General features: G+C 36.4%; 5 protein-coding genes across 6 annotated transcripts; 4 read left to right on the forward strand and 1 right to left on the reverse strand.

The window, feature by feature from the left end:
• Positions 1–2320: 2320 nt before the first annotated feature.
• Positions 2321–5862, forward strand: LOC125222622 (phosphopantetheine adenylyltransferase-like). Of its 2 annotated transcripts, XM_048125338.1 has the most exons (7): positions 2321–2459; positions 3544–3687; positions 3766–3837; positions 4328–4387; positions 4679–4773; positions 5279–5348; positions 5427–5862. In XM_048125338.1, the coding sequence occupies exons 2-7, from the start codon at positions 3577–3579 to the stop codon at positions 5541–5543; spliced, it is 525 nt and encodes a 174-aa protein (XP_047981295.1). In that variant the 5' UTR covers positions 2321–2459; positions 3544–3576; the 3' UTR covers positions 5544–5862. The 2 variants fall into 2 exon arrangements, with proteins under 2 accessions (XP_047981295.1, XP_047981296.1); XM_048125339.1 differs by lacking the exons at positions 2321–2459; positions 4328–4387.
• A 3482-nt stretch (positions 5863–9344) lies between these two features.
• LOC125222620 (probable fructokinase-4) lies at positions 9345–11356 on the forward strand. Its single transcript, XM_048125336.1, is given in 5 exon segments — positions 9345–9814; positions 10267–10394; positions 10396–10588; positions 10956–11072; positions 11145–11356. Coding segments are annotated over 5 exon segments (963 nt in total). The 5' UTR covers positions 9345–9412; the 3' UTR covers positions 11268–11356.
• A 2965-nt stretch (positions 11357–14321) lies between these two features.
• On the forward strand, positions 14322–15870 carry LOC125222619 (fructokinase-2-like). The gene is made up of 4 exons (XM_048125335.1): positions 14322–14800; positions 14891–15223; positions 15304–15420; positions 15552–15870. The coding sequence occupies exons 1-4, from the start codon at positions 14411–14413 to the stop codon at positions 15738–15740; spliced, it is 1029 nt and encodes a 342-aa protein (XP_047981292.1). The 5' UTR covers positions 14322–14410; the 3' UTR covers positions 15741–15870.
• A 1207-nt stretch (positions 15871–17077) lies between these two features.
• On the forward strand, positions 17078–18506 carry LOC125222621 (RHOMBOID-like protein 13). Its single transcript, XM_048125337.1, has 2 exons — positions 17078–17203; positions 17294–18506. Exon 2 carries the CDS (start codon positions 17384–17386, stop codon positions 18194–18196), a length of 813 nt encoding a protein of 270 aa, XP_047981294.1. The 5' UTR covers positions 17078–17203; positions 17294–17383; the 3' UTR covers positions 18197–18506.
• A 4889-nt stretch (positions 18507–23395) lies between these two features.
• LOC125220415 (3-isopropylmalate dehydratase small subunit 1-like) lies at positions 23396–25649 on the reverse strand (the record flags this gene model as incomplete). The annotated part of the gene is made up of 2 exons (XM_048122588.1): positions 23396–23654; positions 25079–25649. A coding segment is annotated over one exon (564 nt), but the record flags the coding sequence as incomplete, so codon positions are not given.
• Between the last annotated feature and the right edge of the window lie 2 nt (positions 25650–25651).

Here is a 25651-nt window from a genome sequence, read left to right on the forward strand (position 1 = left end):
TCCCAAACCTTTTATAGATTAGTACTACTATAACTGATATTTATAGTAAAATAAATAAGTTACGAGAGTCTTTTAAAGCCTTTAAAATAAGAATAAAAAAAAACCATTCAAAATTACCTAATATCAAAACTCATAAAATAAGAATAAAAAAAAACCATTCTAAATTACCTAATATAAAAACTCACAAATATCAACACCTATAAAATTAAAAATAAAACTAAAAATCTATCAATATATAAAGTGAGAGTTTTGGAGAAATTTTTTAAATACCAATTTTACCTTTTTTGGCAGGAAACTGTGCATTACCACTGTTGCTTTTTGCGTTTTTTTTTTTTTGCACCATTTTATGTTAATATTCTATATCATGTTTTATTTTTTGCACAATTTTCGGCCATTCTGGAAAAATGTGTAGAGGCAGCAGGCCTATATATGTTATCATGAAGGCCTATTTTTACTCTATTACAACATTTAAGAGTGCAATGTATATTTATTCTAATCTGCCAAAGCATTCCATTATCCTTTAAGCCTCTTTGCAAGCCATCCTGAAAAATTAAATACACATCATTAGTAAATTTCTATTGTATTAAATATTGTTTACAAAATATAATTGACCTTCTAATTACCTGCAACATGAAAAATCAAAGCAAACATTAATGACTTATAAAATTTGGAACTAATAAGTACCTCAATTAAAAAGAAAGAATGTGTAGAATTTGTAATAAGCATATGATTAATATTTTTGTATTAATCATAGATGATAGAATGTGTAGAGTCATAGGATTAATGTGCAACCATAAAAAAGAAAGAATGACATACCTTTATTATTATAGTAAAAAACTGAGTTCAGAATAATTAGGCTTTGTAGCCTCTCATGCTTGCCATGACACCTTTTTCTATCTATAACTGTAGTAGTCGCCCATACTTGCCATCTCATCTTCTTCTCTTCTCTATGTAATGACGGTAGTTTGAAGAGAGAGAACAGACTGCTTCGTTTTCTTCTTTTCTCTCCTTTTCCTAAAGTGTAGTATTGAATATCTATACTTCTATACTACATCTATCTCCTCCACCAATACTAATACTAATATACAAATATAAAACTATTGATGAAAAAAAAACAGTGAACAAATGCATTGGAGAGACTTCCCAAGCAAGTTTTGAAACACTGATAAATAGGTGTGCAATCAATTGAGACTGCATTTATTTATGTGAAGTAATTTTTTTGATGCAGTGCCTATCTCGGAACGATTCAGAATTTATTGTGGTATAATTAAATTGTTGTAATGAATATTTGTAGATATAATATAAGTATATAATAATTAAATTATTAATCATATTTTATTCAAGATATATACCTATAGGTACTATTATCTATTGACTTAAATTATGCTAAAGCGAGTATATTAATTGTGGAAATTTTAGGTTATTTTAGTATTTGCTTGCTCATGTTGGCCTATTTCTAAAATGCATGTTTTTAGTCATGGGCAAATATATGTTTTATTTTCAAGAGACAAAATTATATACTACTATTCTATAATGATGATGTTGATGTTACATTTGATTCTATTATTATGTTGTTTACTAAAACATTTTTTTATAGTCAAAGTGTATTTGAATTTTTCTATTTGATTGAAAGTACTTTAATCTATTTTTTCAAATTAAATATTGATTTATTCCAATAATTTGTTGTTGATGCTTATACTATGCTTGAGACTGGTCGTCTACTGTTTGTTAGAACCCAGCAAAAAAAATTATGTGCTATGATGTATAGTGGTTTGGCGGAGGTTGTACTGCGAGGTGAGACAGATGGTTAGATGCATGGTAAATCAATCATTCTGCCTTCCAGTTCTGTTGGTGGTGCAAGATATATGATCCAAAATTATCAAGATGCGATGGCTATTTATAGATGGATTGGTTATCCAAATTTGTTTATTACATTTACATGTAATCCGAAGTGGCCAGAGATTGTTACCCCTCCGTTTTTAAAAAAATAACAACTATTTCCATTTTGGGTCGTTCCTAAAAAATAGAAAATTTAGAATCTTTCTATTTTAGGACATGGACCCCACAATCTACCAACTCTACTTTCATTATTTTTTTTCTTTCTCTCTTACTTTACTCAATTTTCTTTTATTCTTTTTTACTTTACCAATTTTTCTCTCTTACTTTACTAATTGTGTATTAAAACCCATGCCGTTTTAAATGTTTATATTTTTTGAATACGGAGGGATTAGATTTCTTGGAGTTAAGAGACTAAAATTAGATGCTCGTTATACATTCCAAATTCCAATGATATGATATAAATTTATTATTTAATGATTATATTTTATTATGGTCAAGATCCTCCCTTGCACCTCCTTCTACTTTGACTCCGCTCGCCACCCGCCTCCTTCCATTTCGACGCCCGCCTCTCTCCATTTCGACTGCCGACCACCGACTCCGAGCTCGCCACCAACTTAATTGTAAATATGCGACCCTCACTGTCTTCACTCTTTTTGCTTTTGGTTTTGGTCATTTTTGTGATTTGGAAATTGGAAGTGTTAGGTTGTAAATTTGTAATCTGGAAATGTACATGTTCAATTTTTCTTCTAATCGGATTATTCAATTTGGGTCTTTGGCTACCGAAAAGGTTTCGGGTATGGGTGGGGAAAAATACCCAATCGGACAGTCCTAAATCAAGAGGGGTGTGAAGCCTAATTGGGATTTTGAGAAACAAGTATTTAAGCTGTGTGATAGATAGATAGAATAGAATGGGCTGAAATTAGTATGATTCCAAACTCAGCTTTTTATTCTTCATTTATACACTGGCTATACATGGAAGGATATATTACTGCTGCAATGACACAACACCCTGATCAATTTCCCAGTCTCTTACTAATTTCTTATCAGCTATCTTCGTAGAAGCAAGAGTATATCTATATCATTAGCAGAATATGTTTGCCTGGGGATTAGTTCCAAAATGCAGACATGATTGCATATATGGTGCTGTAATGTCAACGAAACACTCTTGACTTCCTATTTCCCTAAGTTTCAAAAGTTCTTGAGTTCCCATTGCCATGTAGGTAGGTTCAGAGATGCATTTGATTAGTTTATAAATATTAGAAGAACTGACTTATAGGTAAACATGTCATGTGGAATATTGCGATTAACTTCCTAGGCAAATTCGGATTGATTGAACATGCCATTCAACTTTTTAGTAGGTGTTAGACTGTGAGCACAAAACAATTTCTATTCCTCCACTTGTTGGTAGGACTGAAGTAGCTATGGAGAGCTCCAGGCCTTTCAGAAAATACGGAAGCAAAGTAGTTAAGAGACTTGAAGAAGTTGATCCAATGATTGTCATGTCTTGAAGAAAATAGTCCAGTGGTTACCATTCTTCTGTGTTATGTAACTTGAATTGCCTTGAAAAAGATCTCTCCTTTCATGCATAGACAGTGTGTAATTGATTTATGAGTCAGGTTTTACAGTGTCAAGAGTATATAGTTGTATTTTCTCTTTGGATACATGTATATATATTTATCCATCTAATTTCGATCCACTTCCCAGTCAACATAAATATCGTCCAACAGTTTGAAAGAAATGGCAACTTCGGATAGTAATTTAAGCATGTCTCCTCCCAGTTCTTACAGTGCGGTGGTTCTAGGCGGCACTTTTGATCGTTTGCATGATGGCCACCGTCAATTTCTTAAGGTCTGTGAGTATGCAGCTATTAATTATAACATAATTAAATGCACTGATCGAATTGCATTAGCTATTGTGACAATGCAGGCTGCAGCAACAGTAGCTAGAGATCGAATTGTGATTGGTGTCTGCGATGGCCATATGCTAGTTAATAAGCAGGTTGGTTGTTGTCCAATGTTTCATGTTTTGGAAAAAACATAAATTAATCTGGTATTAATTTAAGAACACCTAGTCATGATTGAATGGGCTGTGATGACTTGTCTTATCTAAATTTGATAAAACGGCAAATTTTTATAATTTCTTCACCAGCAATGGTTTCCTGGCTGAAGGATGCTAATTTGTCTGTGCCATATATCGAATTAGGATTAGGTTGTTTGAGAATGAGTACTATTATGTCTGTTAATCTTTGTGATTGCTTCACAGAAGTATTCAAGGATCTGGTTTGGCAAGGCGTTAAATTGAATTTTCTGTACATGTTCTGATATTTTTGTGAACTAGTGAGATTTTGGATCCAAACAAATTTTCAGATAAGATTGGACTAGTTGTTAAGAGGGAGTACATTTTTCAGTTAATTGTACTTAGTTTAGTTATGCTAGAAAATTGGAAAGAATTTAAGAATATATGATCCATTTGATTTTTTTTTTTGCAGTATTCTAATCTGATCGAGCCTGTTGAAAAACGAATGAAAAATGTTGAAGATTACATAAAGGTAGTTGATAAATGTCAACTTTAACCTTTCTTATTATGTCTTATAATTATCTTAATTATGCTGGTGCTTTTCTGATTTAGTTGCAAAAAAATCTTTAACTCACCTCTGGTGTGATGAGATTTGCTGAGATCTATCAAGGGATGATAATGATTACCATATGATATGCGGGCAAACTATGGTTATTGATCAACTGATGTGTAGTATCTTTGTTTATTTTGTGAACATCTGATGTTTTCATTTGTATTATGAGTAAGATAACTCTTTTTCTGTGTGTGGAAACACATTCTTCAGTCAGTAAAATCGGAGCTTGTGGTGCAAATAGAACCAATTGTGGATCCTTATGGACCTTCTATAGTTGATGAAAATTTGGAGGCTATCATTGTCAGGTCCATACATTTTCTCTGCAATAATCTGTTTTTTTTTTCTAATACCACATTGATGCAAATCCATCCTACTTGTTTCTGACCATTGATCTTCTTTCATTTTCTTTAATTCTGGATTTATAGTTCCATGAATATGATTTAGTTTCGAACCTCCTATTCTGTTTCATATCTATGCTTAAGGTTGGAATGTTTGGAATTCTTTGACAAGCCTGTGAAGCTTTGCATATAAAAAACATGGAGATGTCCCACAAAGAAAAAAAGTTCATAAGGAACACAAATCTGAGAATTTTGAATCTTCAAGAATTCATGAAAATTGAAGATATTTAATAGGTTGTGTGATAGAAACTCTACTTCTTATAAATGCAGACAACATATGCAGCGACTGAATTTTATTTCTAGATATCTAATTATCTTTTTCTTTCTGGTGATTATTAAACAGTAGTACTAAGAAGGTTCTCCTTTGAAAATCTATGGTATGCAGTAGCTAACTCAAATTTTGTTGTGACAGTAAGGAAACATATCCAGGAGGACTATCTGTCAACAAGAAGAGGGCTGAGAGAGGTCTTTCGCAGCTAAAGGTTTCCCATCCTACCTCTCAGCGTGAGCTAATTTGTGGTCATATGCATTCAAAATTCATATATTAGTAATTTTTGCAGATTGAGGTTATCGATTTAGTCCATGAAGAATCGACTGGGGAGAAATTGAGTTCTACTGCATTGAGAAAAATGGAAGCTGAGAAGGCAAGGAAGCTTCAGTTAGAAGGTCAGCTTTAATCCATGGTTGTCTATATAAATTCTCAGATGTGCAGATGCAGTCAATGAATAATACCATCAATACCCAGAAAAATATTCTTAATATGTTGTACTAGCTCGCTCAAACAAACAAATTCCAGATAGAAAATTGTTCTCACTAAACTGTTATCTTTACTCAAAGCAGCTGAAAAATGTTCTCAATGTTCTTGTTCATAGTCTTTACATGTTATTTTAATGAAAATTCATAGATTACTTTTTCCATTGTAAATGTGAGTACATAATTAACATTTTCTTCTAGAGTTTTGCTTTTGTATTATTGCGAATCATAATCTATTGATCATTCATTGGTTGCAGTGTATGTTTATAGTACTACCAAATAAGCTTGCCGAGAACTGATCGGAGAATAAAAGAGTACTGCTATATTTTCTGGGTCAAGAATTTAGATCGTAGGCAATTTTTATTTTATGAATAATTCAAGGTAAATAATTAAATATATTATTTGATAATAACATTATATAATAGTTGTACTAAAAATTCGAGAGATGTAACTATCATAGGGTAACGATTAAGATTTTCATGACATGCTGTGGGGGATGGTAAGATTGAAACCCAATACCTCTTTGTTATAGCTATCCAACGATATGATTGAAACGCTTTTACCTCTGTGTTTATAGATATCAGTTCAACAATTTGGTATTTCTCATCTAAAGGGAGATATTATAAAAGATAAAAGATAAAGATCAACTCTAGCCAAAGTTACAAAACACACAAAACGTTGTCACTTTTTTGTCTGTAGATGTACGAATTTAACTTTAATGAATTGAGTTTTGTGTGTAGATGTACAAAATTAGTGTTGTTATTTGTCAAGTACTCCTTCCGTCCCATATTTGGAGTCACTTATTGTTATGATTCGGATTTTAAGAAAGAGTTGAAGTGTGTAATAAATGAAGTGAGATAGTAGAGTGTGTAATAAATGAAGTGAGATGGTGGAGTTGGTTGAAGGTGGGTCCCTTTTGACTTTTGATTTTTGTTTTGATTTATTTTAATATAGCTAATGGCATTTTTATGTAATTTTGATGAAGAATGGGGTAAAATTATATGACCGAATATGGAAAATTCTAAAAGTGACTCTTAAACTGAGACGGACTTTTATAGCAAAAAGTGACTCTTAATCTGGGACGGAGGGAGTAGTATATTATTACGTAGCACTAAGAAATTAAAGAAATGATATAGAAACTTTATGTTAAGTTGTAACATGATTTCGAGTTTGATATCAATTAATTTCAAATATTTAGTTAAAAAATATTTTTTGTTCTTAAATATGCAAATATTTAAGTTAAAAGTTTCAATTTTTTTAAAACTATTACAAAATAATTAGTACTATGCAATTTATTTTAAATCAATTAATATTTAAAAATCAATTTTCAATGTAACATAGTTAAAAAAAGTTCGATTATATATGTACAATAATGTACATTTATCACTATCCTTTCAAAATATATTTCACCTGAACGTGTTCTTCCTTAGACTGCCTCCTATAGTCCTATGCACCATCGCGCATATGTAACCGTTCACGAATACGTGTAAGAAAGAAAAGTGAAGTTCTTCTTAGATTTCTTGGCCAGGATGTATATCTCATTCGGACGTTTGGTTGTAAGCCAAAAAAATAAGGAAACACAACTTTCCTTTGTTTGGCGACGAAAGAAAATATTGTAAAATAATAATACTATTTCTATCTACAGCCTAAGTTATAGTTAAAAATAGGCAATGTGAGCAGGAGGCGGATTATAAATTACTCCCTTCGTCCGCCATTACTTGTCACTAGTTTCCTTTTTGGTCCATCCGCCAATACTTGCCACACTTATTTTTTACTAGTACTTTTGATGATGGGTTCCACATTCCACTAACTCATTCCAACTCACATTTTATTATCAAATCAATATAAAAATGAGACTCACATTCCATTAACTTTTTCCATCCACTTCCTTCACATTTCTTATAACCCGCCGTGTCAGGTCAACTTGTGACACTTATTGGCAGACGGAGGGAGTAGAATGAGAGCAGTGATATCAATCAAATATGCTTTCTTCACTGAATTCAAGCATTTTAGAGTGTTTTTGGACTCATTAGGATGTACTCCATCTACCAAAAAGTTTGTCACTTATTTCCATTTCTATTTGTTCCATAAAGTTTGTCATATTTCACTTTTACCATTTTTGGTACTAAATCTCACATTTCACTAACTCATTCTCATTCTCATTTTATTAGTTTAAAACTAATGTATAAAAGTAGGACTCATATTTAACTAAATTTTTTAACTCACTTTCTATTAAGTACATTTCTTAAAACTTGTGTCGGGTGAAAACATGAGAAATTGTGGGACGGAGGGAGTATTTTCGTTGCATAAGTGAAGAGTAGAATTTGGTAAAGATGCTCGGAGAAAGTTGGAAAGGAAAGTGAAAGATCGTAAGATGTGGCGCATGTTTCTAGTGTGATCTAATGGGTGTTACCCGACCTGGTAACACTGTGCCGACTTAGCACCCTGGTAGGGCTCAGCTTCATGGCAATTGTCTCCAGAAAGCACTATTCGGCCGGGTCTTAAGATATTTCAAGGGGTTAGTCTTAAGTTTTTTTGAGTACATCATGCAAATTGCATCCGCTTAATATTCTCATCATTTTGTATTTTGACGTGTCTGTTGAGTTTTTATAGTAAAAAAGGTTAAATACAGAAGATACAAAGATCAGAGCTGAAGCAAGGGATAGAAGTTGCCCAATATGAACTCCACAGTCTGCCGGTGAGCGTACAGAAGACATGTCGCACGCCTATCTGATTTCGACTATGATGTGAACTTTTCTTTTTCTCTAAAGTCCAAGTCTATCCCAATTTAGAGAGGACGATTTTGAGTCCTATATAAACCTCCCTGAAGATCGTAATTCGACATTGATAAATTCATACAGGAATCAAAGGATCAAGAAAGTTCAAGGTAAGAAGGAGAAGACTGAAGAACACAAGATTAATCCATTCAATTTTATCTACTAGTTGTTTCTTTATGTTAGTCCATGTGTTATGTCTAGGCTAAATTAGTAGAATTTTAGGATTTGAAACTACCCTATGTTCTTTTAATAATTTAATTTTAATATCAAGACCTAGTTTTACTTTATCTGTTATTGTGGGATAGCTAATGTGTCAAATTTCTTGACAAACTATTAGATGATCTAGTAGTATGCTATGAAATCGAGAAATGAGTAGTATGATAGATAAAATAGATAACACAGTCGATTAATAGGCCCAAGACTAATTAGTGAAGAAAAAGTAAATTAACCGCGATTCTATTTGTGAGCAACCACTCTCATTATCGATCAACATTACTTCTTTTCAACTATTTCTCATCTAGACTAGACTAGTAACTTCCCTGTACCAAAAACTTAGATAAATAGTTGTTCTCACACTCTCTTACCGAACAACCGTATACCCTAATTAAATCAGATAATGGATATGATTATAAGATTTTATCGGATAGAGGATATCGTTGTAGTACTATATATATGGGATAACAAAATCTTTAAAAATGTCTCCCTTTTGAATTATTTCGCATTTAAGCTTATCTTTAACTTTGATTAACAGTCGCTAGCTTTGATTAATCATTATCCTCCTTACCGTGGAAAGCATCAAAGTAAAATAAAAAAAAAAATCGTTAGTTAAGATTAATTGGATATAGATATATCCAGGTAGGATTTTAGTGGATATTGATGCAATATTATGTCCCATATCCAAGTAAAAAGAATTCTAGAACTCTATATAAACTCCGTCTACCTCTAATCTTTTCTACACCACTTTCTCACTCATATATTTACCAAAATTTTCATAATTCTTCAATATCATTATAGCAATGGCGACTTCATCAAGCAATGGTGGTTTGATTGTGAGCTTCGGCGAGATGCTGATTGACTTTGTTCCAACGGTCTCCGGCGTGTCTCTGGCAGAGGCGCCTGGATTCCTCAAGGCTCCAGGCGGTGCTCCGGCGAACGTCGCCATAGCGGTGACGAGGCTCGGTGGAAACGCCGCTTTCATTGGCAAGCTCGGTGACGACGAGTTTGGCCACATGCTCGTCGGAATCCTCAAGAAGAACGGCGTTTCCACCGCCGGGGTCAACCTCAACAAAGGTGCCAGGACGGCTCTGGCGTTTGTGACGCTACTCGCCGACGGCGAGCGTGAGTTCATGTTCTATCGGAACCCTAGCGCCGATATGCTGCTCACGCCCGATGAACTCAATCTCGACCTCATCAAATCGGTATGTCTTGAATTAGTTCGTTGATTCATTAATATTAATTGTTGACTTTCAATATCTCAAAACCCTACTCATATTCATGAATCAACCAACTATATTCAATTAGGAACTGCGACCATAAACATATATGGTTCTCAGTATACATATAATGTCTTCGTTCCAATTTTATATTTTTTCTTGTTTCATTATAAGAGTCTCATTTTATGCATTCACAAGTACTCCCTCTTTTCCACCATAGGAGTCATAAAATGTAAAGAAAAGTGGGTTGAATAAGTTAGTAGACCCTTATATATATTAGTTTTATAACAAAATGTGAGTGGAATAAGGTGGTGGAATGTGAATAAGACTCTTATTGTAGAACGGAGTCTTTTTATGGGATGGAGGGAGTATTATTTAGTTGTATGTATGATTGTATTGGAACATATTTATGATAGATTTGATGTATATGTGTGTAGGCCAAAGTGTTCCACTATGGATCAATAAGCTTGATCGTGGAGCCGTGTAGATCGGCACATCTAAAGGCAATGGAAGTGGCAAGGGAGGCCGGAGCTCTTCTCTCGTATGATCCGAATCTCCGGCTGCCCAGCGGAGGAGGCAAGGACCCAGATCATGAGCATCTGGGACAAGGCCGATGTGATCAAGGTGAGCGACGAGGAGCTCAGTTTCCTCGTTCAAACCGACGTCATTGATGATGCCGCTGCAATGTCTCTGTACCACGACAAGCTCAAGCTCCTTTTGGTCACCCTCGGAGCCAAGGGATGTAGATACTATACCAAGGTACTATATACTATATACTCCTACTAAGTACTACTCCCTCCGTTCCATAGTAATAGAGTCATTTTGCCATTTTGTCATTTTGGTACGTTCCATAGTAATAGAGTCATTTCCATTTTTAGTAAAAGTTAACACATTTTTCCACACCTACTTTACTCTCTCTTACTTTTTTCTCACTTCATCTCTCTACTTTTGCATTTTCCACTTTATTCTCTCTTTACTTAACTCACCTAACACAATTTTTCTTAATCTCCGTACCGAAAAGTTTTGCCTCCATTACTATGGAACGGAGGGAGTACTACTATAGACAAAAAAATTAGATTAAATAAATTATTTACTAATAATTTTACTTTGGTGATTAATTTGGCAGAATTTTCGTGGAACAATAGATGGTTTTCGGGTTGATACCGTTGACACGACCGGCGCTGGTGATTCTTACGTGGGAGCTCTCCTGTGTAAGATTGTTGACGACCAGTCTATTATTGAGGTATAATACATTTACTAAAATATAACTATATGTATTAAAATGTATATTAATTATTGAATAATTTGATTTTAGGATGAAGAGAAGTTGAAGAAGGTGTTGGCTTATGCAAATGCGTGTGGAGCAATTACCACTACTAAGAAGGGAGCTATCCCAGCTCTTCCTACTCCATCTCAAGTTCGTGATCTCATGAACTAGATTTTTGTTTTAGTATTAGTTACCTCTTTTAGTTAATTAGTCTTTTGGATTTACTTCCAGTTTCCGTACAGTCTTTTGAAATTTTCTTTTTGCTAGGGTTTTATTTCTGGTTTAGAACAAAGTTCATGTGTTGGATTCTTCTTTAGTCATTGGTGTTTATTTCAGTTTTGGATCTACTTCGATTTAGTTTATTAGGCCATCCGCAACGCTGTCTCTTATCCGTCTCTTAACCGTCTCATCTCTTAACTATTCATGGGCCCCACTGTACTTTTCAGCTCATCTCTTAACTAAGAGACAACACCTGCATCCCTCCATCTCTTAACCATCTCTTAACTATTCATTCAATTTCATTTTTTAATTTTTATTTCCAACAAATTCAATTAATAAAAACACACTTAATTAAATAAAATAAAATCACAATTTAAAGGCCTAAAAAATTATAAAATACATAATTATAAAATACATAATTAAAAAATAATATAATTAAATAAAATAAAAATTACAATTTAAAGGCCTAAAAAATTTAGAAATGCATGACTAAAAAATACATAATTAAAAATACATATTTAAATATTAAAATTTACAATTTTTTTTTTCGAATTTTCAATTTTTTTTAAAAAAAAATAAATTTATGACGTCATAATTCCGACGCCCACTCGCGGGCCGGCTAGTGGGCGTCACGCCATCGCTTAGCGCGCGCCACGTGGCCGCGCGCGTCGTCTCGCCAACTCGAGGCCGGCCTCTTCCGAACGCGTCGGGCGTCGAGACATCTCGTCTCGTCGAGACGAGACGGGAGCCGCAACGCTGTCTCGATGCCATCTCGTCTCGTCGAGACGAGACCGAGACCGCAACGAGGCAGCGTTGCGGATGCTCTTAGCGTTTCAACGACTAATATGGTATTATATGGGACATAAATACATAATTTATTTGAATGAATTAACTGACCATCTCGTTTTCCAGTATTAAAATTAATCCTTTATTTTATTGATTCACTAAAAATGTATAAGGAATTCTTTTTTAGTCTATTAAGAAATTAACTTGTATTTATAAATATACCATGTATATTTTTAAAAAAGAGGGAGCATCTTTTTAGGTTCATGAACTTTGAAAATATTATTTTAGGTCCGTGAACTTTGAAAATATTATTTTAGGTCTGTCAACTACAAGTTAATATCATTTGAGTTACTTTCAACTTTTTCTGGATGAAAATGCCCTTAAGGCCTTCAAAGGGCAATTTGGACAATTCTTTCGCCACTCATCTTGCATCAAAGACCTAGATTTCAACAAATTTTTTTACTATTTTTTTTAATTATTAGATGACCAATTATTCAGGGATAGTGAACTGTGACTTGATACTTTATTTTATTTTTTCAATCTAAACTGCATTTTAGGAATTTACTATAGGTGATTCATGAATTATATTTAGTTTATTTGTTTTGAAATTAGATAGCTATTAATTTGGATTGTCATTCGGAGTATTAATTATATGAAGAATGGAGATCAATTACCGTCTAAATTGGATTTAAATATAAAAATTTGCCGTTAAAAATTGTTGGACTCCAGGTCGGTGTCTGCCGCAAGATGAGTGGCGAAAAAATTGTCCAAATTGCACTATGAATGCCTTAAAGGCATTTTCGTCCGGAGAAAAGTTCAAAATACCTCAAATGATATTTACTTATAGTTGATGAACCTAATATGATATTTTTAAAATTCACGAACCTAAAATGATATTTTGACAAAGTTCATGAACCTAAAAAAATGTTACCTCTTAAAAATAAGTTCCATTCTTGGGGAGTCCCTTAAAATTAAGGGACACAAAACGTTCCAAAAATACAAAACATTAAAGTGTAGCGTTTACTTACGCTTTCAACTTCGGTTATATATTATTTAAAACTTTCTATTGTGTCTCTAATTTTGTCTCCAATAAGTTTCTTTAAATAATTATTCTTGAGTATAATATATATAGTATGTCCGAGTAAATAATTAACAAGTAGCATTTCACAAACAAATTATTCCTATATCAGTTTTTATGGATGCTCTCTTACTCGATAAAGTGGGATTCCCCATGGGCCATGGTAGTTAATAAACATACTTAAATGAAGATTAGTTGATGACAGCGAGAGAAAAAAAGAATAGAAAAATATAGTAACAATCTAATATCGACATTTTTTCTTTTACAAAGATTAACAACTTAATCAATAAGTTATATTATATCCCAGATTTTATCTTAATATATATAACCAGCATGGATTAATTAAGTATACCTATTACCGAGGAAAATTACAAGGCGATAAATTATAATTAAGGACGATAAATTATAATTAAGGATTATTATAGTATTTCAAGTAGACAAAAGTAAAAGACGAAACGCAAAAACAATACTGGGACTAGTCGAACTTTGTTAGAAGAACAACTTTCATCCAATTAAATAGTAACACACATTTGAAGCAAGAACAATGAGTCAATGTCCATAGAGTTTTATTCGATTTGAAGTACATGACATACTAAAGCTCATTTTGTATAGTATCTTCATGCTAAAATTAATTCATATCTCCTTGAAACGATTAGGATTGCTGAATTATTTGCTGAAAATAAAAATAGTCAATTATGGATATTGTCTCCCAACTGTAAACGCTCCTTAATTAAGTGGTTTAGTTATTACTTTAATTTGCAGTAAATGTGAAAGATTGAGGTATATCAATCATAATCGCTCCATTTCCCCTACTATATAACCAAATTGTGGTGTAACATTATAGAATAAACTTTGTTGATTGATAAATAAAACAAGATGCTGTCATGGACCACAAAAATGCAGAATAACTTGAAGAATTACAATGAGTTGAGAAAGGTATATAGAATCAAATTTTTTCCACACGTATACTTAATGAAAGCCGATAGATTCTCGTAAGTAGCTTACAAGTTATTCATATTCCTAATTTTGAGTATACAATGTTAAAATAAATATTATAGCTCTATTAATTATTTATAACATAAACATATCCAATTTGGTACTCTTACTTTTTAATCTGAAATTCATATGCACACATATATCTATAGTACTACAATATATATATGAGCCCCTCTATAGCTAATTTTGACATACAAATACACATTTTGTTGGTGCATTTGCATTCATATCCGCGATGACTAACAGCGGCCTTATCGTGAGCTTCGGCGAGATGTTGATCGACATGGTGCCCACAGTGACTGGAGTGTCTCTCGCGGAGGCGCCGGCGTTCGTGAAGGCACCGGGAGGCGCGCCGGCTAACGTGGCCATAGCCGCGGCGAGGCTGGGCGGGAACACGGCCTTCGTGGGGAAGCTAGGCGACGACGAGTTCGGGCTGATGCTCGCCGGAATACTGAAAGAGAACGGCGTCTCCACCGAAGGCGTCTGCTTCGACAAGGTCGCGAGGACCGCGCTGGCCTTCGTGACCCTACGCGCCGATGGGGAGCGTGAGTTCATGTTCTATAGAAATCCTAGCGCCGACATGCTTCTAACTCCACCCCAACTAAATCTCCCACTTATTAAATCTGTAAGTATGTTCGTCCATCAAATTTGGTCTCTGTATATTTCTTTTTTACTTTATCAATTTTGCATTGGAACCGGGTGGGACTCTATACAGGCGAAGATATTCCATTTTGGATCCATAAGCCTGATTGGGGAGCCATGTAGATCGGCACATCTGAAAGCGATGGCGGAGGCGAAGGCCGCTGGAGCGCTGCTTTCGTACGACCCGAACCTGCGGCTGCCGCTGTGGCCGTCGGCGGAGGAGGCTCGGGAAGGGATGCTGAGTGTGTGGGACAAGGCTGATGTGATAAAGATGAGTGATGATGAGCTGTGCTTCCTCACACACAACTCCAGCCTCGATGATGAATCTGCATTGTCGCTTTGGCGCCCCAACTTGAAGCTTCTTCTTCTCACTCTTGGGAAAAAGGGATGTCGATACTACACCAAGGTGAGGTGATATGCCGGTTGCATTTGATTACATGTTATGTTATTTTGTTTCAACTTTTAATCAAGTTGATGGTGGTGCAGAATTTCAAGGGAGCAGTGGAAGGTTATAGTCTAAAGAGGGTGGACACAACTGGAGCGGGCGATGCATTTATGGGAGCCCTCCTACGTAAGATCGTGGATGATCTTTCCATCATCGAGGTCAAATTCCAATTCAAATGATCTGTCTGTTTAGGGTAGATAACTTTGTTATTTTACAGTAATAGTATGATCTAAATTGTGTATTCTTATCGTGTTTTATCTATCGTATTAAACGGTTAAATTATGGACAGGATGAGGAGAGGCTGAGAGAGGTGGTTCGGTATGCAAGTGCATGCGGAGCGATCACGACAACCAAGAAGGGAGCCATCCCTGCTCTTCCTACTCACTCTCAAGTCCTCACTCTTCTCAACCAAGATCATAACAAGAAAAACCTTTTCGGCTTTTCAAACTGTTTTCCCTTCGCCAACAAAGACAACTAACCAATGATCTACTATTGTATTATTTTCTAATTCAATATTTTATGTGCGTCTGAAATTTATCAAATTGTAAGTCTTGCTGTGTATTCATCTGCCATGCATCTTCTAATTCAATAAACTCGCATCAATTGTATGATTGAGCAGGGTGTGACACCCGATATATACTATATACAGAGTACGGAGGGATCATAATTCATAACCTTAATTTCGTCATTACAATTCATTCTATATGAATTTCAACATTCATTTTAGCAGCATCAAATCTAATTTTTTCGATCGTAAGATCATTTGTAAAGGAAAGAGCTCATGCATATTCGCCTCTACAAAAAAGTTGATATACTTTCTTTAAAAATGGTAAATTCCAATGGTTAAGAAGGTGAATTGAAAAAAAGTGTACAAAAACAATTAGCATATTTACCTTTTGTTTGGAGAAGATGTAGATAACTAAATATACTTCTTCAAAACTAAAGAAGATATAATACCTTCTTAATTACTATTTTCATTGGAGAAATAATTTTTTCAAAAAATAGGAAAATATGTGTATATATTTCTCTTTATCATTATATTTGCATACTTCTTTCCCTAGATATGCTCTAAGTTGTTGATATTGGGACCGTCATCCACAATCCAAATTCTCTAGACTTTGGAATCTAATGCTATACGGTCCTAATTAAATATCACATATTTCATTATTTGAATGATCCTCAATAAATGTCTCATTTCACTTTTACTATTTTTGGTAAGTGCATACTGCATATCTCTAACTCATTATACTCATAAATTATAAAACTAATATTGTATATAAAAGTGGAGTCCATATTCTACTAACTTTTCTATTACTTTCCTTTATAAATTTTCTATTACTTCAAACAATTTTTTAAAACATGCACCGATTAAATATGTGATATTTAGTGGGAGTCGGAGGGAGGGAGTATATTAAATTGACGCTGAATTGGGAAACTGATTGGAGGGTATTCATATGTAGGTGCTCTCAATTCCAACGAACAACAGTGTTTTGGTTGAAATTTTGGCAACAAGAAATCAAAATTGATTAATTATTTTTTCTTTAAATAGAACTTTTACCAATAATTTAGATTATATAGTTTGTGTATGAATTTATAAGTTGGCATGATTTAATAAAGTTTAAAATTTGAAGTAAAAATATACTCTCCCTTGGTTCCAATATTCACGGCGTATTTATTTTAAATACCAATATTTAAAATAATTATGTGAATAATAAATAAATTTATAAGGAATTGGAGTTATAGAAGTTGTGTTGTCGCATGTCCCTCTGATCCTGTGGGCCCCGGAGCAAGTAGAAACCCCCCAAATAGATATGCCCATAATTTCGCTCGCTGATTTTACCTTCGAATTAGGGGATCTCGATCACTGTACTCAATGTTTTGATTTCTATTCTATTCATTCAGGATCGTGGCTCTGCTTGATGCTACTCTATTTGAATTTCGGTGAGATTGGGCTTCCGTTATTTGGTTTAAATTTAATTGAACTGAATTTGTGAAATCTTAAAGTCGAATTCTGTTTGTTTATCCCCACAGTCGTCGATTCATCAAATGCTTCGCCCTCAAAGATTGGTGTTTTTTTAAGCATATGAATCAGTTGCTATAGAGAAGTTCAATTTGGTGTAGATGGGGAAACCCTTAATCTATGAGATTTGCGAAAAACCAGCAACGAGTTGTATGATTGCGATATGCAGTTTGATTTGGTTCTATATTCAGAAAAAGGGGATTGGGTATTCACATGTGGGGTTGAACTACGACACTGCATTGGAGGGCCATCATTGGCGGATAATCACATCTGCATTCTCTCATATTAGCATCCTTCATCTTGTTTTCAATATGAGTGCACTCTGGAGTTTGGGGGTTATAGAGCAGTTAGGGCATTTAGGGCTTGGTGTCGAATACTATCTTCATTACACGATGTTGCTGGTTGTGCTCTCGGGGCTGCTAGTTCTCGGTATATACCACATTTTGATCAATAAGTTCAAGATTGATTACTTCCGGAGAGTGACTGCTGTTGGATACTCCTGTGTTGTTTTTGGGTGGATGACTATACTGTCGACAAAGCAGCCCTCTTCGAAGCTGGAGCTTTTCGGGTTCCTCTCCCTTCCTATCAGTTTTGCACCTTTTGAGTCCCTCATCTTCACGTCTATAATTGTGCCACAAGCAAGTTTTATTGGTCATTTATCTGGGATCATTGTTGGGTACGCCATTGCCTGGGGCGTGATACATGGGATGACCAACTACTGGGCTGTATCGATGTTGGGATGGATTGTTCTTGTTTTCGTTTTTAGTTTGAAAAAGTCCGGTAAGTACAATTTCAGCTTTCTCAAGATTGAATCCGTGGAAGATTCTTCCTTACCATCTGTGCGGTTTCTCTCTTCTGGAAATGGTAGAACCCTGCAGATGAGTGCCTCTGATGGTGTTTTGAATCTTGTGTAGCTTTATAAAGAAATAGGTTCTGAATGTGCAACTATAAGGATGTCTCAGAATATTGGATTAAGAATAAGCTTTCTTTGGCATGCTGTTTCTTGATGTTGTATCGAAAAGCAGCACTTATTTCTTGGATCTTAGCCGTCATATTCATGTATCAAGGTTTTCTCTCCTCTTGCTAGTAACAGATAGGATTTGAACTGGATTATTATGTAGTAGTATCATATTAGTGGTGACTATTGGGATGGGTAAAAAGATATTGATTGAATTTTATGCTGTACAGATATCAAGCACATATTTTGCATGTGAAGTACCTGTACCTATTTTTTCTTTTAGAATAGATTGAGTAGTAACCCTTACAAATGAGCTTTTATGATATAATGAAACATGGTAGAAGATAATATTCTGCTACATCAGAATCTGCCTTGATGTGATTAATACTACTTGTTTTAGGTGGTTTTTGACTTTGTTTAGAGTTGTATGCTCACTTTCTTAAATCAACTATATTCATAGGTTGTCTCCGGCGGCGCCCTTCCCATTCGCCCCTCCCACGCGCCCTTCCCATGCCACGTCAGCACTAGCCCCTCCCATTCCACTGCCACATCACTAGCCCTTCCCACTGCACTAGCCCTTCCCACTCGCCCCTCCCACTCGCCCTTCCCACAATTAAATTAATTCACAATTAAAATTTAAATTCACGGAAGACATAATCCGACAAAAATACGAACGGGAAATACGAATATTTCATTAAAAAAAAAAACATACATAATTCGAAAAAAAAAATTACATAGTAGAAAAAAAAAACATACATCATGCGAAAAAAAAAAAAAACAACCACATCAGTGTCCACCCCTCCGCGTCCAAACCTCTTCGATGATATCCTCCTGAAGTCGAATATGGGCATTTATTTGCCGCATGTCGGTAAATGCGCGCAACCGCTCAACCTCTCCATGAGGTACACCCATGTTCACATTCGCGGTGGCCACGCCGTGGCTGGGTCCGGCACCCGTGTCATCTTCGCTGTTCCACTGAGTCAATTCGTCACCTTCACTTTCGACAATCATGTTGTGCAGAATGATACACGCGTACATGATGTCGCCGATGTTGGGGATATACCACTGCCGTGCCGGACCCCTCACCATCGCCCATCGATTCTGGAGCGCACCAAATGCGCGCTCAACATCCTTGCGCGCTGCCTCTTGCCGGGTCGCAAAGTAGCTCTTCTTTGGCCCGACCGGATGCTTGATCGACTTCACAAAGACGGGCCAGCTTGGGTATATCCCATCCGCCAAATAGTATTCCATGTTGTGCTGGTTGCCGTTGGCGATGAAACTGATGGCGGGACCAACGCCATTGCACTGATCGTTGAACAGGGGCGACGACTGGAGGACGTTGATGTCGTTGTTCGACCCGGCTACTCCAAAATAAGCATGCCATATCCACAGCCGGTAGTCAGCTACAGCTTCAAGGATCATCGTGGGATGCTTGGCTTTGAAGCCGGAAGTGTGTATCCCCTTCCAGGCGGCGGGGCAGTTCCTCCACTCCCAATGCATACAATCGATGCTGCCCAACATCCCAGGGAACCCGTGCACCGACCCGTGCATATTAATCAGCCGCTGGCAGTCTTCGGGGCTCGGACGTCGAAGATACTGATCCCCGAATATCGCTCTAACGCCCGCGCAAAACTCCAACAGACACTGGACGGCGGAAGATTCCCCAATGTGGAGGTACTCGTCGAACATGTCGGCCGGCCCTCCGTACGCCAGTTGCCTGATTGCGGCCGTACACTTCTGTATTGGCGTGTGTCCGGGTTTGCCAGCCGCATCCTCCCTGATCCTGAAAAACTCGTACCTCCTCTCTAATGCACCAACGATATGCATAAACAGAGGACGATGCATCCGAAAACGTCGGCGGAATAAGGCATCCCCAAAACGCGGCTCTGGAGCAAAGTAGTCCTCATACAACCGCTGATGTGCAGCAATGTGGTCCCGGGGTACATGCCGTCGGCGATGGATTGGCCGAGGCACGGCCGCCGCCGCCGCTGCTGCCTCTGCCGGATCCGTCGATCAATCGCCGCTTGCACAGCGAGATCCAATTCATCATCGCTAAAGCCATCACTATCACTAGCGCCTCCGCCACTACCACCCGCACGACTACTCGCCATTACAGATAATTGAAAAAAGAGGTTTAGAGAGAGAAACTTGTCAACACAAGTGGTGTGAATGAAATGACGTTGGAGGAGCCCTATTTATAGAGTTTAAAAAAAAAAAAAAAAAAAAAAAATGTCGGACGTCCGAGTTGGGACGGGCGACCTTCGCCACAGTGGCGCCCGTCCCACTCGCCCGTCGACGGGAGGGGCGAGCTCGTCGCAGGGGCACCCGGGACGGGCGTGGGCGCCCTTCCCGCCCACTATGGCGCCCGTCGGGTCGCCCGTCCCCGACGGGCGAACGGGAAGGACGCCGTAGAAGATAACCTTAGACGCCAAATCACTGCAAACACCAGTAATCAATCTTGAAGTTCATAATAAAAAATATTCAATCTGGACGAGTATACGTTATATATAAGAGCATCCACAATTGAGAGGAGGATGCGACAGACGATGCATCCTCCGCCCCTTAGTCCACCACTGCAGCACCACGGACTATGCATATTTTATCCTCCGCGCCTTATGCATCGTCCGCGGACTATGACACGGTGGATGCATCCTCCGGCCTATCCTCCGCCTCTTAGTCCGCCATTGCAGGCGGTACGGACTATAGGGCGGAGGATGCACACATTTTATTTTTTTTTGTATTTTCTTCTATATATATCACCAATTTTTTTTCTTCATTTCACACCTTTCAGTCCACTCTCTTCCTCATCTCAATTTCTCTCTAAATTCAATAATGAATTCCGACAATTTTTCATTTTTGCAAGCACAAAAAATAAAAAATAAAAAATAAATATTGACAATATGATTTGTTTTAATTTATAGTGTTTTTATATTTATTCTTGCTAATTGATATGTTTGCAAACATAAAAAATAAATATTGTAGTGTTTAAATATTCAAAAATAAATAAAATACTTAGGGCGGGGCTTATGGCGAGCTATAGTCCGCCTCATTGCAGGTGGAATAGGCGAAGGATAAAATGTTGATGTGGCAGCGCATAGGGCAAGGCTTAGGGCGTCGCATCCTCCGCCCCATTGTGAATGCCCTAACTACTACTATATATGACAACAGTTCGGATAATATTTGATCATTCTAACATATTTCTAAAAAAAAAGCGTCTATTGAAAAGTCATGCATTATTCATAACTCATACCAACTTTATTCCATGAGTTTATCTACATATAATTGTTTTATTACTGATTTTGTCTATACATGTATTATTATTTTATTTTTTTTCCTTTTCTATGAATAATAAAAATACTAGGACTAAGTGAGTTATGGCATGTTTAGTAAGAGTGATAACTCATATAGGGATAGAAATCCATGAATAAATTTTTTGTTCATGGATTTCCATCCCTAGATGAGTTATCACTTTGTTCATGGATTTTCATATTATCGTCCCTACCAAACATGACATTAGTGTACTATTTATATTTTTGTAGGCTGAGATCTAGAATCAGCAATCTCATCTATGAGTGCCAAAGAAGAAATTCAAGAAATGATGAATGAGGTCGATATTGATCGTGATGGATTCATTGATCTTCAAGGCTCCGTTCGTTATCATGAAATTGGACATGCAGAATTAGAATTGGAGTTTCCAAATCCAATGTTCGATACCACAAAGTATTTGGATTTAGAATTGAATTACAATTCCAATTCCTCTCAATTTCATAATTTAAATTCCATATGCGAAGTAGATAATTGGAATTTCAAGTAATAATAAAATTGCACGTTCACGCACAACACACGCATTTACACACACTTGCACAAACAACACACTTGCGCACTCAGTCACGCACCTACACCTACACAAACAACACATACTTGCACACACAGTCACACACCTACACCTACACACACACACATACCCATACTGACACCTGCACACACACACCACACATAATTAGGGGTGGGTCGATACGATATATCGTATCGAAAACGTTGTATCGTGTATCGTATCGAAAATATCGATATGAAAGAATTTCATATCGTTATCGTATCGAAAGTTTCGATATATCGAATTTCGATATATCGAACTTTCGATATAAAAAAATTTCATATCGTTATCGTATCGATATTTCGATATATCGTATCGAAATTCGATATATCGTTAAATATCGATATATATCGAAAATTTCGATATATATCGATATATATCGATACGATAACGATATATATCGAAAATATCGATATATCGAAAATTTTCGATATATATCGTATTTTCGATATAAAACGATATATCGCGATATAAGGAAATTCATATCGTTATCGTATCGAAAACTTACGATACGATATCGTATCGTATCGAAAATTACGATATATCGAAAATTCGATAATTTTTCGATATTTTTCAATACGATACGAGCGATATATCATTTTTTCGATATTTTTCCCCAGCCCTACACATAATCACACACCCCTGCACCTACACACACACAACACACACCCTGCAAATACACATAGCAGCCCACACACACTATATAATTTTTTTGAATTCAAATTCTTATCAATTATCAATTATCAATTAATTCAATTCTTTCAAATTCAATTCTGCAGAATTCTAATTCCAATTCAATTCTAATTCCGTGTACTGAACGAACCCCAAGAGTTTTTAATTATTATGGAGCCAAAATGAAGGTAAAGTAGCATTTATAGTACTCCATTTAGGTTAAAAGTTTCAGAAATTTGATGTACTAGTTTAGTTTGATGATCTAATAGGAAGATGTAGATGAAGAGGCTAAAACAAGCCTTCACATTTTTCAACTGCGAAAAGATGGATTTATATCGTTTATTGAGGTGAACGCAGACATATCTTCATATACGAACTATACCTTAAAATATCTATCATGGCCCGTTTCGAACAGTTGAAAGATGCGTTGATGAATTTGGGAGTAGTGGGTGATGAAGAAGTAGAAGAAATGATTAAAGAAGTTGGTCTAGACAGAGATGGACAAGTCAGCTACAAAGAAATTGCAAGGATGATGATGGCTTCAATCAGTTGATACTATTTAATTAAATCATCAAAATTGCGTTTTAATAATAGGATGAAGAAAGATGATTTTGCATCACAAAACATTTGTTCACATTTATTTAGATCAGTTTAAATGCAGCAAAACAGCCTTACAATAATTTGATCTCAAGTCTTAACACAGCACAGCTAATAAGGTTCCAACTTGAATCACTAAAACTAATGTAGGATAAAGAAGCATCATTCTATCACACTACAAGCACACATGAATCTATTTAGAAATCACAATGTCAATTCTCAAGACTGATGGAGATGCATGGTGGCGTACGGTGTCAGGATGTGAAGATACCTGCACCGAAATAAAAAGAAAAAAACGATGAGAAGCATAGCATCTGATAACGGATTTACCAATCAGTTAAGACTCCTAGCTTGTATGAGATGCACAACAAAGAGAGCGTTGAGAATCAAACACATTTGATCTCCTTCACTCTCGAGTGTGAGCTTCATACCTGTCTTGAATCATGTTTGTGGTTTCCATAAGGTTGTAATTGTGAGCCCAGTATCTTGTTAAGTTTCAAAGCAAGAAAAGTAAATGTTTTGTTAACATTCTTATTTGTATATGTTAATCAATAGTAACTGTTGATGCACTTCAGCAAATAATTAGCAGGAATGAAAAAATTTACCACCCCATTGCTACCATTTCCATGTACCAAAGAAAAGCACAATTCAGCTTCTTTCTCTTTATTTGGTTAAAAATATGCAGATTAGGCTTTCCAGAATACTTTTGTGTACACATATATGAAGTTAAACTATTTGCAAAGAAAAGATTAAACCACGGCTCTGTTTGCAAAAGCTCTAACAAATCCATATTAAAAAACTTCAAGGAGTAACAGTCGCAAGAAGTGCCATGCTTGTTTTAGAATTTAAATAGTATCAACAAAATAGAAACAGATGTAACCCCAAAATGGGGTCGAAGAATACAGATGAATCTACAGATTAAATTGTGTCTGGTAGCTTCAAATTGTAGAACATAGCAATTAAATGCCATAAACACGCAGCATGATTTTGCATACCTTTTGGGGGTTCAAACAAACATGTATTACAACAATCAATCAACCACGGAAAGCCACTGAACAAACAAACTGGATATTGGATCCATAAGAAAACCAGAAAGACTACAACGCAAGACACCAACAAACTTTTATAGGTCTAGTGGTCTACCATGGTGAACCAGTCCCAGGAAGATATAGAGAGGTTTGTTTTATTTAATCCTCTTTAAATGTGGGAACTATCAGGCATCCAACAGAGTCTTACTTCGGCCGTAGACATGTTACACAAACACAAGTCATCTATTCCCTTCATAATGCAAAATGTTTTAGATTAAGTTTGTATATATGCTCTTCCTCATGAGCATGATGGATATCTCAACGTTCTAAATAGGGGAATCAAGTTCTTAACCAGTCAAGAAAAACTATTTTCTTCAAAATTCAATTTTCTTCTTCTGTATTACTATATGTCAAGATAAGTAGCAAACGCAATAAACACACAAAGACCACATTTAATTGCTCGAGAAAACAGTGATAGATCAACTACGAAAGCCAACAAATTATGCATTCTATGATTCAGGTTCACTACTTTAGGCCAAATTTCACAACAGACCTCATTCAATTGCTCAATAAAATGGAGATAGATTTTATCCAGTCCATGATTTAGGTTCACCAAATAACACAACAGAACAGCGTTGATACTGAAGGAATAATATTGTATAATTACCGAGGAATCAGGCATCGCGGGAAGGGATCATTCCAGCTTTCCTAGCATAAGCAAAGATCCCACCGGCCTCGATGACAGGGCCAGCATCCCCAATCGGCTTCAGCTTATACTCTTTCCCCGTAGTATGATTGATCAGCTTACTCTCCCCAAGCTCAATCGTCACCACATCCCCAGTCGTACACTCCTCGCACAACCTCCCCTCCGATTCCAGCGGATAAATCTCCCCAGTAGCAACCGAATTCCTAAAGAAAATCCTCGCATACGACTCCGCCACCACCGCCGCCACGCCGGCCGCCCCCAGCGCCACGGGAGCGTGCTCGCGGGACGAGCCGCAGCCGAAGTTATCGCCGCCGATCACGATCGAGTACTTGGTTTTGGTGGCCCCGGGCTCGACGAATCGGGATTCGTATGTGGAGGGGAGGCCGATTAGGGCGTAGGAGCCGAGCTTCTCGTACTCGTCGGGGTTGGAGGGGACGAGGGTGAGGTACTCGGCGGGGATGATTTGGTCGGTGTCGATGTTGTCGCCGACGACGTAGCACAGGCCGTGGAATGTGTTGGTAGGGTTTGCGGCGG

The sequence above is a fragment of the Salvia hispanica genome, chromosome 4 (assembly GCF_023119035.1).
Source record: "Salvia hispanica cultivar TCC Black 2014 chromosome 4, UniMelb_Shisp_WGS_1.0, whole genome shotgun sequence".
Taxonomy (NCBI): Eukaryota; Viridiplantae; Streptophyta; class Magnoliopsida; order Lamiales; family Lamiaceae; genus Salvia; species Salvia hispanica.

Bases quoted from the DNA above. Each gene is read 5' to 3' on its own strand.
- LOC125222621 (XM_048125337.1), top strand. From the start codon at position 17,384: ATGGGGAAACCCTTAATCTATGAGATTTGCGAAAAACCAGCAACGAGT.
- LOC125222619 (XM_048125335.1), top strand. From the start codon at position 14,411: ATGACTAACAGCGGCCTTATCGTGAGCTTCGGCGAGATGTTGATCGAC. The intron at 14,801-14,890 runs GTAAGTATGTTC...GACTCTATACAG, and splicing joins ATCTCCCACTTATTAAATCT to GCGAAGATATTCCATTTTGG. The intron at 15,224-15,303 runs GTGAGGTGATAT...ATGGTGGTGCAG, and splicing joins GATGTCGATACTACACCAAG to AATTTCAAGGGAGCAGTGGA.
- LOC125222622 (XM_048125338.1), top strand. From the start codon at position 3,577: ATGGCAACTTCGGATAGTAATTTAAGCATGTCTCCTCCCAGTTCTTAC. The intron at 4,388-4,678 runs GTAGTTGATAAA...CACATTCTTCAG, and splicing joins ATGTTGAAGATTACATAAAG to TCAGTAAAATCGGAGCTTGT. The intron at 5,349-5,426 runs GTTTCCCATCCT...TAATTTTTGCAG, and splicing joins GAGGTCTTTCGCAGCTAAAG to ATTGAGGTTATCGATTTAGT.